Source organism: Suillus discolor, assembly GCF_016758755.1.
Source record: "Suillus discolor strain FC423 chromosome Unknown F5147scaffold_13, whole genome shotgun sequence".
Taxonomy (NCBI): Eukaryota; Fungi; Basidiomycota; class Agaricomycetes; order Boletales; family Suillaceae; genus Suillus; species Suillus discolor.
Genome location: NW_024541260.1, coordinates 685,275 through 698,016, shown reverse-complemented (window position 1 = coordinate 698,016; position 12,742 = coordinate 685,275). Strand labels below are relative to the sequence as shown.

Genomic DNA, 12,742 nt, shown 5'->3' with positions numbered 1-12,742 from the left:
TGGAGATCAAAACTGAGTATCAACTAACTAACCAATCAAAATAAATAAAGGTATTGTACAATTCTATATATATAGTGGCTCAAAAAAGTGTCTTAATATTTATAGCTTTTCATGTAATTGCTATATCATGTGTTGAGATGTGGGAATATGACTAAGCTATAGGGAGGTGCTGGAAAGCTCTGCTTCTCAATTTCATTTCATTTCCCTATATCGTGGGAAAATAATGACATTGTGTGAAGATATGGTTACTTTAATTTGATGACTCATTGGGACACTTTTTTGACTTTGAGTTTGACTAATATAATCTCTATAATTCTAGTACTTTGTGTGACCTCCTTTTGCCCTAATCACTTCTGCCACTCTTCTAGACATATTTCCTATCAATTTTGGGTATTCCTCTTTGGCATTTTCATCATACTCTGCTGTAACACTGTCTCATAGTTAAAATAGCCCCTATGGTGGATCTTGATATGCTACAAGCAATTTCTTAAACTATTCTTAGGGATATTCAATAGGGTTGATGCCTTGGATCCATGCTAAACATGATAGAATGGTAATATCATGGTCTTTAAGTTATTTGGTAGCCAATCCAAAAGGTTGCTCTATATGACTCAAGATTTCTTAATTACTATATTTTAATTGGACAGGCTGCTGATGTTACCAAGGTGACTAAAGTGATTATTTCCATTATCTCTATAACTATCTCCACTAAAATAGTCAGTCAGACTCTCAAGACAGCCCATCATAAAGCTGTAATAATAATAAAAGATTCTTCTGTCTACAACCTATAGAAAGAAAAGACAAGATGCTGCTTTGAAGTACAAATACTGGACTGCTAATAGCTGGAAGAGGTTTATCTAGTTAGATGAGGTTAAAATCAATAGGATGAGATCATATGGCCAGGAATTTATATTAAAATAGGTAGGAGAACTATTAAAATAAAGAGAAATCAAACAAACACTTGAGTTTCAAGAAGAAATCTTGGTGATATAGGACTGTATAAGATGAAATGGAGTGGGAACTTTCTATGAAGCAGAGGGGAGGATGAATACAGAGCAGTATATACTCATTTGACAGAAGTATCTGCTAAGAAGCATGCAGGAGTCATAAGTTAATGAAGAAGATACTATTTTGTAACAAGATAATGACTCTAAGTATACCTTTAAATTGACCATCAATGGCTTGAAGACCATGATATTACCATTCTATCATGTTTAGCATGGATCCAAGGCATCAACCCTATTGAATATCCCTAAGAATAGTTTAAGAAATTGCTTGTAGCATATCAAGATCCACCATAGGGGCTATTTTAACTATGAGACAGTGTTACAGCAGAGTATGATGAAAATGCCAAAGAGGAATACCCAAAATTGATAGGAAATATGTCTAGAAGAGTGGCAGAAGTGATTAGGGCAAAAGGAGGTCACACAAAGTACTAGAATTATAGAGATTATATTAGTCAAACTCAAAGTCAAAAAAGTGTCCCAATGAGTCATCAAATTAAAGTAACCATATCTTCACACAATGTCATTATTTTCCCACGATATAGGGAAATGAAATGAAATTGAGAAGCAGAGCTTTCCAGCACCTCCCTATAGCTTAGTCATATTCCCACATCTCAACACATGATATAGCAATTACATGAAAAGCCATAAACATTAGGACACTTTTTTGAGCCACTGTAACTATGATGTCATGATATGTGCCGCAACCACAGCAAGGCTCTGGAACATTCCAAGAGTATCACATGTAGTAAAGTCTTCAAGTCTGGGTTCTTCTGATAAGTCATGTGACCTAGGCATGGGTGATTCTGGTAATTCAATAATAGATGCAGTCATGGGAATATCTTCAACAGTAAATACATTCTTCAAAGTAGATGCTATGACTGAATGTTTAAAGGACTTAGAGTTCAGAAAAGAATAATAGTTTGTATTGGGTACTCGTGACAATCACATACATTACAACAGGATGATACATTTTCAATCTCATGCACTGTTGGTGAAGACGTCCTCCATACACTCTGACTCATAAGATGCGGATGCAATGAATGTGCCAGCCAGGTTAACAGCAATGGCACCCATCAGGAGAAAAATCCAGCAAGTATATTCAATCAGAGTGGGCTCTGATGGGTTGGGTGAGCAGTGATTCACCAGTTTCTCCATACCAGACCATCACCTCTCCATTGTAATCACCACTTGTTATCAATTGCCCATCTCATGATACAGCTAATCTCCACACCCCATTGTGATGTCCTGCCATCCTTTTCAACATAGTAACACCTGTCTTCAAGTCCCACAGACAAAGTGTCTTGTCATCTGGGGTTGTAATCATCTGTCATTTATCAGGTAACACTGCAACTGCCATTACACATTTTTCATGGTCTTTGAATGATCACAGGGGTGTAGTGATTTCAATGAGCTGACATTTTACTGGAGGCTGATGGCGCTAGTACACGTGGTCAAGGTGGACTTTCAAGGGATTGTGGGCATCTTTCTCTGAATTGCAAAGGGGTATTGTGCATTTATGCTACCTCATTTTCATAGCCCGGGTCACGAGGTTGTTCGTCTCGAACAATACGACAAGCCTGAGAATATTGTGTTCTATGGTCATATGAACCGCGGCCGTCCTTGACAGCATATCCTCGCAATGCTCGCGAGAGAATCCACATAAATCGGCTCAGTTTGTTCAGGGAGTGGATCATGCGATGGACATTCGGGCACGAGCCAATTGTCCACACTCTGCGCATCGTCTGCAGGGTCATGCTCATGCAGCTCGAGGAGATGACTCCATGGGCAAACGAGCAAGATCGTCCGCCAGGCGGGCAGCGGCCTTGCCGGCGAGAACGGGATGAACTTGTCTCTGTAGTGATCTGCAGGTTGCGAAGCCCGTCTGACTTGAGTTCATACATGTGATATGTATATATCCCGGTCATGTTCTGGCCTCCACCTTGCTTCTGTGACCGGGAGGAAGTCTGTCATTCGGTATGTCTAGGCTTATTATTATATGTTCCTCACCGTGCTGTCCAAGTTCGTCTCTGAGATCGAACCACTTCCTCTGGTAGAGGATAAAATACGGCATGCTCCTCAGAGAATGCGTGCTTCGATGCGGACATCATGATAGATCTATAACTCACATGGTCAGTCTTCTACCAGCAAGACCTGCAAAGCGGAAAAGTTGTTCAGAATATCTGGTCACACACAGTTATGCGAATGGATGCATGGCGTACGATTAATTGTATACAAATATATGCGATGGCGTGGGCTCAGTCCACGTTATCTACTCTCGAACGAGTCTCCCTCTTCTTCCATCTGTATGGTCAACTCTTCAAGCCCCGAAATTCTGCTCCGCAGAAGGGTGTGCACGCGTTCGCGCACACCATCAGTGTCAGGATGTCTGTGTGATGAAAGCGCGAGCTGAATGTGGATCGAACCGATGACGCTTGCCGAGTCTTTAGGCCAGAACTGAGGGGATGAGTAAGAGGCGACGCCATCCACGAAGGCCAGCTATCACGCGAAACGGGTGGTCAGGGTAATTAGATTCAGAGAACTATGTAATACCTCAGAGAGAGCTTGTTGAACTTCTTTCTCGCGGGTCCCCATATCAAGGCTTAGGACCCTACCCGTGTCGATTACCAGCGGTATGACACTTGCTGCAATCATGACCGCAATGAACAACGATGCTATGGGATCGAATATGGTCCATCCATAGAACTGGATGAGGAGGGTCGAGATAATGACACCGACAGAACCGAGCGTGTCCTATGAAGATCTATCAATACCAGCGTAAAAATGCCTGACATATGCTCACCGCCATAACGTGCAAGAAAACGCCACGCATGTTGTCACTGTGTCCTTCGTGATGGTGCCCGTGTTCATGTTCGTGGCAGTGATCATGATCATGATCATGATTGCGCGGGCTGTGTTCCGAAGACTCCATCCCGTGGTGGTAGTGATGATGATGGTCATGCTTTAAAGTGCTAGGGTAGCTGGGTGAAATTGGCGAGTCTGCGCCAATGGGGGAAGACAGGGGAAATGGAATGGCAGATGCGACTTGGGCGCCATCAGTGGGTATATGGAGGGAAGGACCTCGAGAGTGAGGCTTGCGGCCACGCATTGAAGAGCCCTCGTGATCCATGGGCAAAGGGGAAGGGGGAGGGTGCGTATGTGCATGATCAGAGTGTGAACGCGAGTCTGAATGAGAATGAGAGTCATGGTCCGAGCAGGGAGATGTGTGATTTGAAGAGTGCCGATGTGTGGAGTGGTTGTTTGCATGAGAGTCTTCGTGGGACTGCAGATGTTCACTGAGCTTGGAAATCGCGGGACCATGCAAATGGGCAGCGACCGAGTGACTGTCATTTTCGTGGGCATGGTCACCATGAGTATGCCCATTATGTGATTGATTCTGATGTGCATGTCCGTGACTATGAGAGTGACCCTGTGGCGTTAAGGTTAGAACGAGACAAACCAGTGGAAATATATTAACGAACGTGATGGTGATGAACACCCATGGCATACATGCCAAACAAATTAACACCAAGTCCGAGGGAGCTGATTAATAACAACTGGTTCGTCGTCATTTCCGGAGGGTCCAATCTACAGAGAGTTGACATTTACTAGATCATAACTCGCGACCAATCAGGAACGTACATTCGTTGTATAGCTTCAAAGACGATGAAAACAGATATTAGGATGAGGAATATTCCATTAGCAAATCCTGACAAAGTTTCGATTCGGCCGTATCTGGAGAAGGACTGAATCACTATGCGGCAGCTTGATATAAGGTATACACTTACCCGTACGTGAATCTTTCATCTGGAGGCCACTTTGCCATAATTGAGGCTAGTAAGCCGACACCAATAGCCATGCAATCAAAGGCCATATGGATAGCTTGAAAGGGAGTCGTCAGCACGTAAAAACCCTGTCATTTTTCGGCTCACCATCAGAGATGAGACCTAAGCTATTTGTCCAAATACCATATAGCATCTGGACTAGCATGAAGGCCAGATTCAACACGAGGAAATAGAATATCTTTCTCGACTCAGGGTCCGAAAGTATTGAGTTCAAATAGAACCGTATAACTTTCGACATGGGAGTACGCGATGGGCCAGATAGTGTAGGATCATTGTCAGGATATATCGCTATATAAAAGGAGGTAAGAACTAGATACCACCAGCATGCGGAATGAATGCTGACAATAATAGAGCATCACCCCCACTAGTAAATCGGTCGAATGTGGGTGCTGTGAAAACCCAAGGAAGCCCATGGCAGTCGCAACAAGGAAGGCGATCGGGTAGGAGACCAAGAACATTTGAGAGGTCTGTGTAGCGTTAAATTGCATGCCAATTGTGTCCGGCGTTAAAAATATCATGGTATATGCCAGAATTGGAAGGACTGCCAAGGAGGTTAGAGGAACGATGGGTGTCGGCGGGAAGTCAAGCTAAAATGATAGAGTGAGGTCATAACAGAAGACCTGAATGTGAACTACATACGAGGGCTTTTCTGAAGGCGTACAACGGGAGTCCAACAAGCGCCGCACCGAGTGTACTGACAGCAGTTGTCAATGTGGGGTTCACAGTTGGAGCTAGGACACCACGAAGATGCTCAAGAGCATAAGTGGATATGCCATGCATAACTAAAGCTCCATAACCAGGAGCAATAATAGAGACACTGCGTTTAGACAAAAGCATATCAGAAGCAAATGAAATCAAAAACGACGAGAAAGTCAGGCTAGGCTTCCACATCTGAAAGGCCTCATGAATAAAACGTTTTGACTGTGTAGAGCAGACTGACCGAAGTGGGGGCTATAAAGGAGTCCACCCACATTGCGGAGAAATGACTGAACAACAATACCCTGTATATAAATGAGTCCCAATAATTCCATGGTTCATTGTCAAGAAACAGCATACCTTGGAGAGGGAAGACGATACAAAGCTGTAAATAGGGCTGCTTGCTGCACGAAGAGCAGCAATGACGACACGCCAATTGCTGTCCACTGAGCGTGATCAAGGGTCAAGACAGAAAGTGCTAGATTCTTATATACGTACCTCTATATTGCCATTCTTCATGAGCTTCCCCGTAAAAGCTTCCCATGTTAGCATACCCAAACCGCCACAAGCCAACACCCTCATAAGCACCCAGAACACTCCCACATCATATGAGAGAAGTAGCTCTTTTGCTGCATAGAGCGACAGCACGAAGATGACATTGGAGGGTAGTATGATTGGTATGAGTCTATTGCTGATTCTGGAATAACTTTCAGGAGTGAGATATCGACACGCGTACTAATCAACTTACGATCCAGTCAGCACTCTGGCCGGTTTCAAGCTGATTTTTCGACGTGTTCGGGCATCTGGGGGAGACATCCCAAGGCCAGCGTAAAAGAGCGTGAATATTTTAATAAGTATCAAACGGTTCAACGAAACTCTTAGTTACTTTGCATAATGCTACATAATAGAATTCGCAAATCAAGAAGGACTTTCCCACGACATTCACTTGGTTTGTTCATATTTGGTCTTCCATACCATATATTGGAAGATTTTATCTGTTTTTACACTCAAGTTCAACGTCGATTACGGTGAGTCCAAGTTCAAAGTTATCTTTCTCTGGGATGAGCCCTTTAGATGACGAGTCTGAATCCTGCTAGCGTGCGGTTTCCTCACGACAGCATCCATGACGAGTCTTTCAAAATTTACCATTCATGCATATCTGACATTTTTCGTTTTTCTGTCGATTTCTTGTAGATGCACCTCGCTGACGAAAACTTATTCCAGATCCTACTATCACAATGCCCTCTATTGTCGATGATGATTGGTCTGATTCTGATGATGAGATCGGTGCAGAAGTAGAGACGGCAGTTTTGCTAGGCGTCCCTGATGGCATAATGGAGACAGAGACTGATATCAAAGATGCTGCGGTTTCTCGTATTGGCGGGCATCCTGTACGAGCATGTCTCTTCGATCATGTACGATCAGCTTGTCAATGCAGTTTACTTGATTTTTTTCAAGGCAATACTGCCTTCGAGGGAACCGCCATTTTCCTCATCTCAATGCAAGATCTGTTCGTATCCCATGGAGTTGCTTGTACAAGTTTGGTGCCCAGTCGAGGACAGTCCTATGGATAGAGCATTGTACATCTGGGGATGTTCCCGGAGTGCATGTCAGCGAAAGGACGGGAGGTAGGTCTGTACCATTCCATGAAAAAATGGATCATCATTATCTGTGAACTCTGAAATAGCGTTCGTGCTTGGCGTGCTCTGAGATACAACGCAGAGTATGCAGCAAAGCTTGCAAAAAAGTTGGCGAAGAAGCAAGCACAGCAGAAGGCTTCTTCATCTGTAAAGACTGCACCTGCAACTAATCCGTTCGCAGTTGAGTCAAACTTGTGTGATATGTGTACAGTCACTTATTCAACAGCTAGATGCAGGCAAAATCTACTCCTGGTCCCTTTGGATTGGGTGATCACGTATTTGGACAGCCAGCTCCCACAGTCGCCGCCCCCGCAATTGAAGACGAGCCAGAGGACACGTGTGATACGGAAAGCGTCACGTCCGATTCTTCTGCACATTCATTAATTATTGCGATGGCATCAACAACGATTGATGATTCACCATGGCAAGCCGCTCCATCATTTCCTCCTCTGTACCTCTCAACGACCTCGGAGTATTTGCCTCCCCCGCCCAAAACCAAAATTTCTCAGAGTGCCCACATAGAGGATCCTACAGATGAGTATCCTAAGGATGGAAAAGATGTAAGCTGGGCATTCGAACCATACGAGAATTCCTTGGAGGTGGACGGTGTATTCGATCGGTTCACGAAGCGAGTGAGCCACACAGGAGAGCAATGTCTCAGGTTAGCCTACACTCAGTTTTGCTATCCGATCATCTGATATTTTGAGTGTAGATATGAGCTGAAAGGGATCCCCCTGCCTTTTTCTTCGGACAAAGTGTTCGACAGATTATTCCCTTTCCCTCCTCAGGACCCTCTTCCAGTGACGAAGGCTGCTTTCAAGGTCGTCCCTACCGTTAGACGTTCATACAGCACCACATCAATACCCCCGTGCCCAGCGTGCAAAGCGGCGCGCGTCTTCGAATGTCAATTGATGCCCAACCTGATCAACGTCCTCCGGGCCTCAATCAAGGATGAAGACACGCAGAAGTTGACAGACGAACAAAGGATGAAGGTGGTACAGGAAGTGCTGCAGAAAAAAGTTTCGTCTGATAAGCGAGGTATGGAGTGGGGCACTTGCATGATTTTTTCGTGTGAGAAGGACTGTTGCGTTGATGACTACAGTGGTGACAAGGAATGTTGGAGAGAAGAGCTTGTTCTCGTTCAGTGGGACGACTAAATTTAACAAATATTGTATATCCGTGGTCTTGATTACTTTGCAACATATGCATTGATTGATCCTGCTTGTCGCCGGGTCGTTGAGGACAATAATTGAATCAATGATCATGATGTTTAAGCGTGATGGGAATAACGTTATTTGTTTTCTTGTTCGTTGTTTCATAATATTGCTCTTATATGGACCCTATCGCAATTGTTGACTTACTAGCTAGCAGCGTCCCCGGACGCAGAGATTAGCTCCATCTCACTCTTCGCTTTCGGACTTTTCTTGCTTTGTGTCCCTAATCATTCACTTTGACGCCCTCTAGCGATGCCGCAGACGCTAACTCTACCTCCCGCTGTTATCTTTGAGCCTGACGATGTATCTGAATCTGGTTCAGTATTAACCAGTCAACGATTTCCCCACACCCGTGCCCAATTATTAGCTATAATCCGTCAGCAGAAGGGCGGTGCAGACGGCATTGATGGAGATGGAGACGTAGAGGAATCAATCCGCATCAGCACATCTTTTGTGACCAAAGTAGCAGGATTTCTTGCTAATGAGCAAGAGGATGAACTTAAAGAATCATTGAAGACTACTTGTGGAGTAGAAGACGACATGGTTAGCTCGCGAAATGCCTGACCTTGCCCCTTTTTTCTGATCTTTCGTCTTCCAGCTCGAACAACATGTCTTAGATTTGATGCATAGACACCACGACGATGTAGCAGGCGTGCCTTTCCTTTTCTTGACTCCAACAAGACGGCCATCTCGACCCTCTTCTCGCGCTTCCACCCACTCTGCTGCTCGGTTCATCCCCAACAGACCAGATACCCCCACCTCAGTACCCAACTCTCCTCTTGCTATCGGTTTTCGTAGGCCACATACACCTGCTGGTTCCCCTCTTGTAACTGGAAACGCAACCTCATACATGACTGCACGTAGTATTTCACCAATGAACTCACCAACACTCGCGCATGCACAGGCACAAGTACATCCTCAGTTCACTTCGAGCCTTCCATCATCGCCAATATCCTCTCCTCGACTTTTGAGTGCAAAAGCAACCGAATTCAAGCCCATTCCCCGGCCCCTATCTGCAGCTGCAGCTTCTTCCGCCTCCGGAACCCTTTCTGGATATAGAACCGAGACACCATCTCCTGACCCGTGGTCCCATAGCCAGCTCAGAGCAACTTCTAACCTCGCCATCGCCGCGCCTTTGGTGCCGGGCGATACTTTACAGCCCCGAGCGGTAACTCCAAGCACCCTCCGCTCGTCTCTTAGGCCAGGGGAGGACGACGAAGAGGACGACCCATTCGATCCCTTCGCGCCCAAGACAGCATCCAACTCCTTCCATCCAATCACAATCACTGACTTTGACCAGTGGATGGATAGTGCCTCAATCTCACCCGATGATCCACTTACACAAAGTTACTACCAGCATGCCTATGATTATGACCCACAGTTCGATGGAACAGTCGATGACGCGGAGGGGACAGGGTACTTGACAGATGGAATGACACCCCTTGATGTCCTTAGCTCGGTGTTCGGATCCACCCTTGCGCCATCCGAGCTTGAAGATGCACTTTCTCAGAACGGCTATGATTTTGACCGTGCTATGGCATGGCTTGTTGATCGCGCTCTGCCTTCTCCACCTCAGCACAGCCAACCTCGTATGCGGTCCATGGGAGGACGAGTGACATTAGTGGCTAGGGATAGTAGCGCAGGGGTAGTACATGGGGGACGCGGAGACTTCCAAGCCGCCCGAGGTTCTACCAGAGGCAACGGACGACCCGTTTCCGGCGGAAATAGGGTTTGCCGCTATTACCTTGCGGGCGAATGCTTGCGAGCCGATTGCCGCTTCAGGTTTGTTGGTTCTTGTTCTTTTGGCTTATGTCCACCTCATCTTCATTCGCAGTCACGATCTAGAGAGAGCGCTCTGCCGGTTCTGGTTGCGTGGGACCTGTGCCAAACAGGATCAATGTGAATTTTTGCATCACCTTCCCAAAGACGTTGATGTGGCCAGTGTGACTGGTGCATTGTCACGGACTAGTCTCAGCAACTCTAGTACCCGCACTACAAGCCCTCCACCTGATGAGTTTCCAGCTCTAGGACCTGATACTTCTCGTAATCGGAGAGGTTACGGCGCACGTGATGGCAATTGGCAACACGATCCCGGTCGCACGAGATTCGCAGCAGCCGTAAAGAGACCAGCTCCTACTCCAGTGCAGGTGGACCGCACAACGGCCACTCGCTCGTCAATCTCATCGAATGCATCTGTGGATAACTTGCACATCCGCACCTCGATTGTGGCGCCAAAGCCATCGCCTCGCATCAAGTTACGTCCCCCGGCGCTATTGCCCACGCTACCCACTGGGGAATCAATCAATACTTTATATATGTCTTATCGATCTCGAGCACTGCAACTGGGTGCTGCTCGGAATGCGTGCTTATCTCGAGCTGCTGATGCATGGAGACGCGGCGATGGTGCCGCAGCCAAACGATTTAGTAGGGAGGGTCACGATCTCAATGCTAAAATGGGCAATGAGATGACGACAGCGGCTAGTAAACTTGTCAGAGAACGTGCAAAAGTTGCCGAACAAGCTGTGAAGAGCCGAGATCTTGGCTGGTCTGATGATGCCGGAGATCGAACTGCGCGTGGCCGAACCTGCGGGGGAGGTTTGGGAGTATGTCTAGGCATAGCCAGCACCACCACAGGCGGTGATTCGAAATCAACGTCAGAAGAAAGAACGGAATCTATGCTTGATCTTCACGGCTTACATTCGAACGAGGCAACAGACGTTCTCGAAGAATTTTTGCTTGCTGTGAGTACTCCATGCCAATCAGTCAAATGATCGTTTAATCAAATCAATCTTAGCTCGAGCGGGAACATTTCCTTGGTCTCGGTAGGTGTTCTTTTGCAGAGCCAGCAACTTAACTCATTTTTATGTTTTAGCTTTCCTTATTGTTGGAGAAGAAAAGCACACTGGAACACAGGACGCAGCACGTGGTGCCTCGCGGGCTCGGCTCGCTTCGGGCGTGCGAGAATGGCTTCATCGGTGGGGTTATCCTTGGAGCGAGCGCGATGGCATCATATGTGTAGATGCTCTTACTCACGGTTGAGGACGCCGTTGGTGCAATGTCCACACTACCGGAGGTGGGAGAATGACTCTTTGGCTAAGACTGGTATTTGCTTTGAAATGGAATACTGTGAAGGATAATGTGTTATTAAGCAGATCTATTGAAGGTTGTATGATTGTACAAACGGGGGCAAAAAATGTGATTTTATCTTTTTCCATCTTATGTTGTATTATACCGTTCCATCGGACACTTACTACTTGAAATTGCCTGAACTCCCTAACGATGTGCTTTGCGGTGCCTGTGCGGATAGTTTATACTTATGTATCCCTCATTTTCAATTGATCGAGTCTAGAGTCACTACGCCTGCCGAAGCCAAGAGCCTTTCTACGTTGATGGTGAGTCTTTTCCACTGTTAACCAGACGACAAGAAGAGCTGAACTTGAAGACAGTCGCCAAGATGCTGGCTTTGTGCACTGAGCGATCTTGTATAGGAATCACTTTGTTTGCTAAGTGATATCACATCGGAATCAAGCGCGCTCCCTTCCCACCTGGTGCACATGTTGAAGTCTCGTTACACGAGTCGCGTACTAGTTTATCTGTCACGCAAATGGAGCCATACATCAGAAACGATCATCCGCGATGTGGAGTCCTAGTATTTTTGATCCGTGGTCAGATCGCATGAGCGATATTTGCTACGCCCTCTCGGGACCCGAACAGGGGGCCCTTTTTGCATTTGACTGAGATCGTGACATATCAAGACTCGGAGGATGCACTGAAGTGGGGTAGGTGAGTGCATTTTCTTTTGGTTTACAATGCACTCATCTTGCATGGCTCACTCTCGCAGGAATGAGATCTCATACATTGTTCTCTGACTTCCTTGTGAATTGTTTTTGCGGTTGTGCGTTTCTCTTATTTCATGATAAAAATGTTTGCTTCCTGTCTACTTTCCAACTTACTCGTAATTTATTTTTACCTAGGAATGTGCTAACTTTTCTTTGAGGTGTATAGACACAGCTCGAATCCTTCGAGTCTTATCCTACTCCGAGGCGACCCGAATGTTCTAGTGGAGCCTATTGGAGCTTTGCATGTCACCCTGACATCAGTGAGTTCCACCCACAACGCCTCCAACCAATGACGCCCACTTTTGACTTCCTAGGACGCACAATTAGAACATTCCGGCCATCGGCCTCCATCACATTTGAATAAGATCGTCGCGATGTACATGATACTTATTGCGACACCCCCCGGCGCAGCACCAGATGAGCGACTCCCTTTGGAACGTTCATTTTCATTGTCCATACGCCCAAGCGATCACCGCATCGGCACCTTGTGCCAGATGCCAAGCT

The 12,742-nt window shown here is 46.0% G+C and overlaps 3 protein-coding genes across 3 annotated transcripts; 2 read left to right on the top strand and 1 right to left on the bottom strand.

Moving 5' to 3' along the window:
• Positions 1 to 3,102: 3,102 nt before the first annotated feature.
• Positions 3,103 to 6,408, bottom strand: F5147DRAFT_65983 (cation efflux protein). The gene is made up of 13 exons (XM_041434632.1): positions 6,294 to 6,408; positions 6,044 to 6,242; positions 5,906 to 5,991; positions 5,790 to 5,850; positions 5,489 to 5,740; positions 5,193 to 5,436; positions 4,937 to 5,137; positions 4,793 to 4,886; positions 4,647 to 4,739; positions 4,487 to 4,592; positions 3,808 to 4,434; positions 3,558 to 3,758; positions 3,103 to 3,503 (listed from the first exon to the last, which is right to left on the bottom strand). The coding sequence occupies exons 1-13, from the start codon at positions 6,359 to 6,361 to the stop codon at positions 3,273 to 3,275; spliced, it is 2,463 nt and encodes an 820-aa protein (XP_041295771.1). The 5' UTR covers positions 6,362 to 6,408; the 3' UTR covers positions 3,103 to 3,272.
• A 154-nt stretch (positions 6,409 to 6,562) lies between these two features.
• F5147DRAFT_683223 (programmed cell death protein 2) lies at positions 6,563 to 8,475 on the top strand. Its single transcript, XM_041436537.1, has 5 exons — positions 6,563 to 6,936; positions 7,004 to 7,173; positions 7,233 to 7,365; positions 7,416 to 7,846; positions 7,898 to 8,475. Exons 1-5 carry the CDS (start codon positions 6,784 to 6,786, stop codon positions 8,340 to 8,342), a joined length of 1,332 nt encoding a protein of 443 aa, XP_041295770.1. The 5' UTR covers positions 6,563 to 6,783; the 3' UTR covers positions 8,343 to 8,475.
• A 51-nt stretch (positions 8,476 to 8,526) lies between these two features.
• Positions 8,527 to 11,760, top strand: F5147DRAFT_65937 (uncharacterized protein). Its single transcript, XM_041434581.1, has 5 exons — positions 8,527 to 8,942; positions 8,998 to 10,181; positions 10,234 to 11,140; positions 11,194 to 11,221; positions 11,272 to 11,760. The coding sequence occupies exons 1-5, from the start codon at positions 8,652 to 8,654 to the stop codon at positions 11,436 to 11,438; spliced, it is 2,577 nt and encodes an 858-aa protein (XP_041295769.1). The 5' UTR covers positions 8,527 to 8,651; the 3' UTR covers positions 11,439 to 11,760.
• Positions 11,761 to 12,742: the final 982 nt, after the last annotated feature.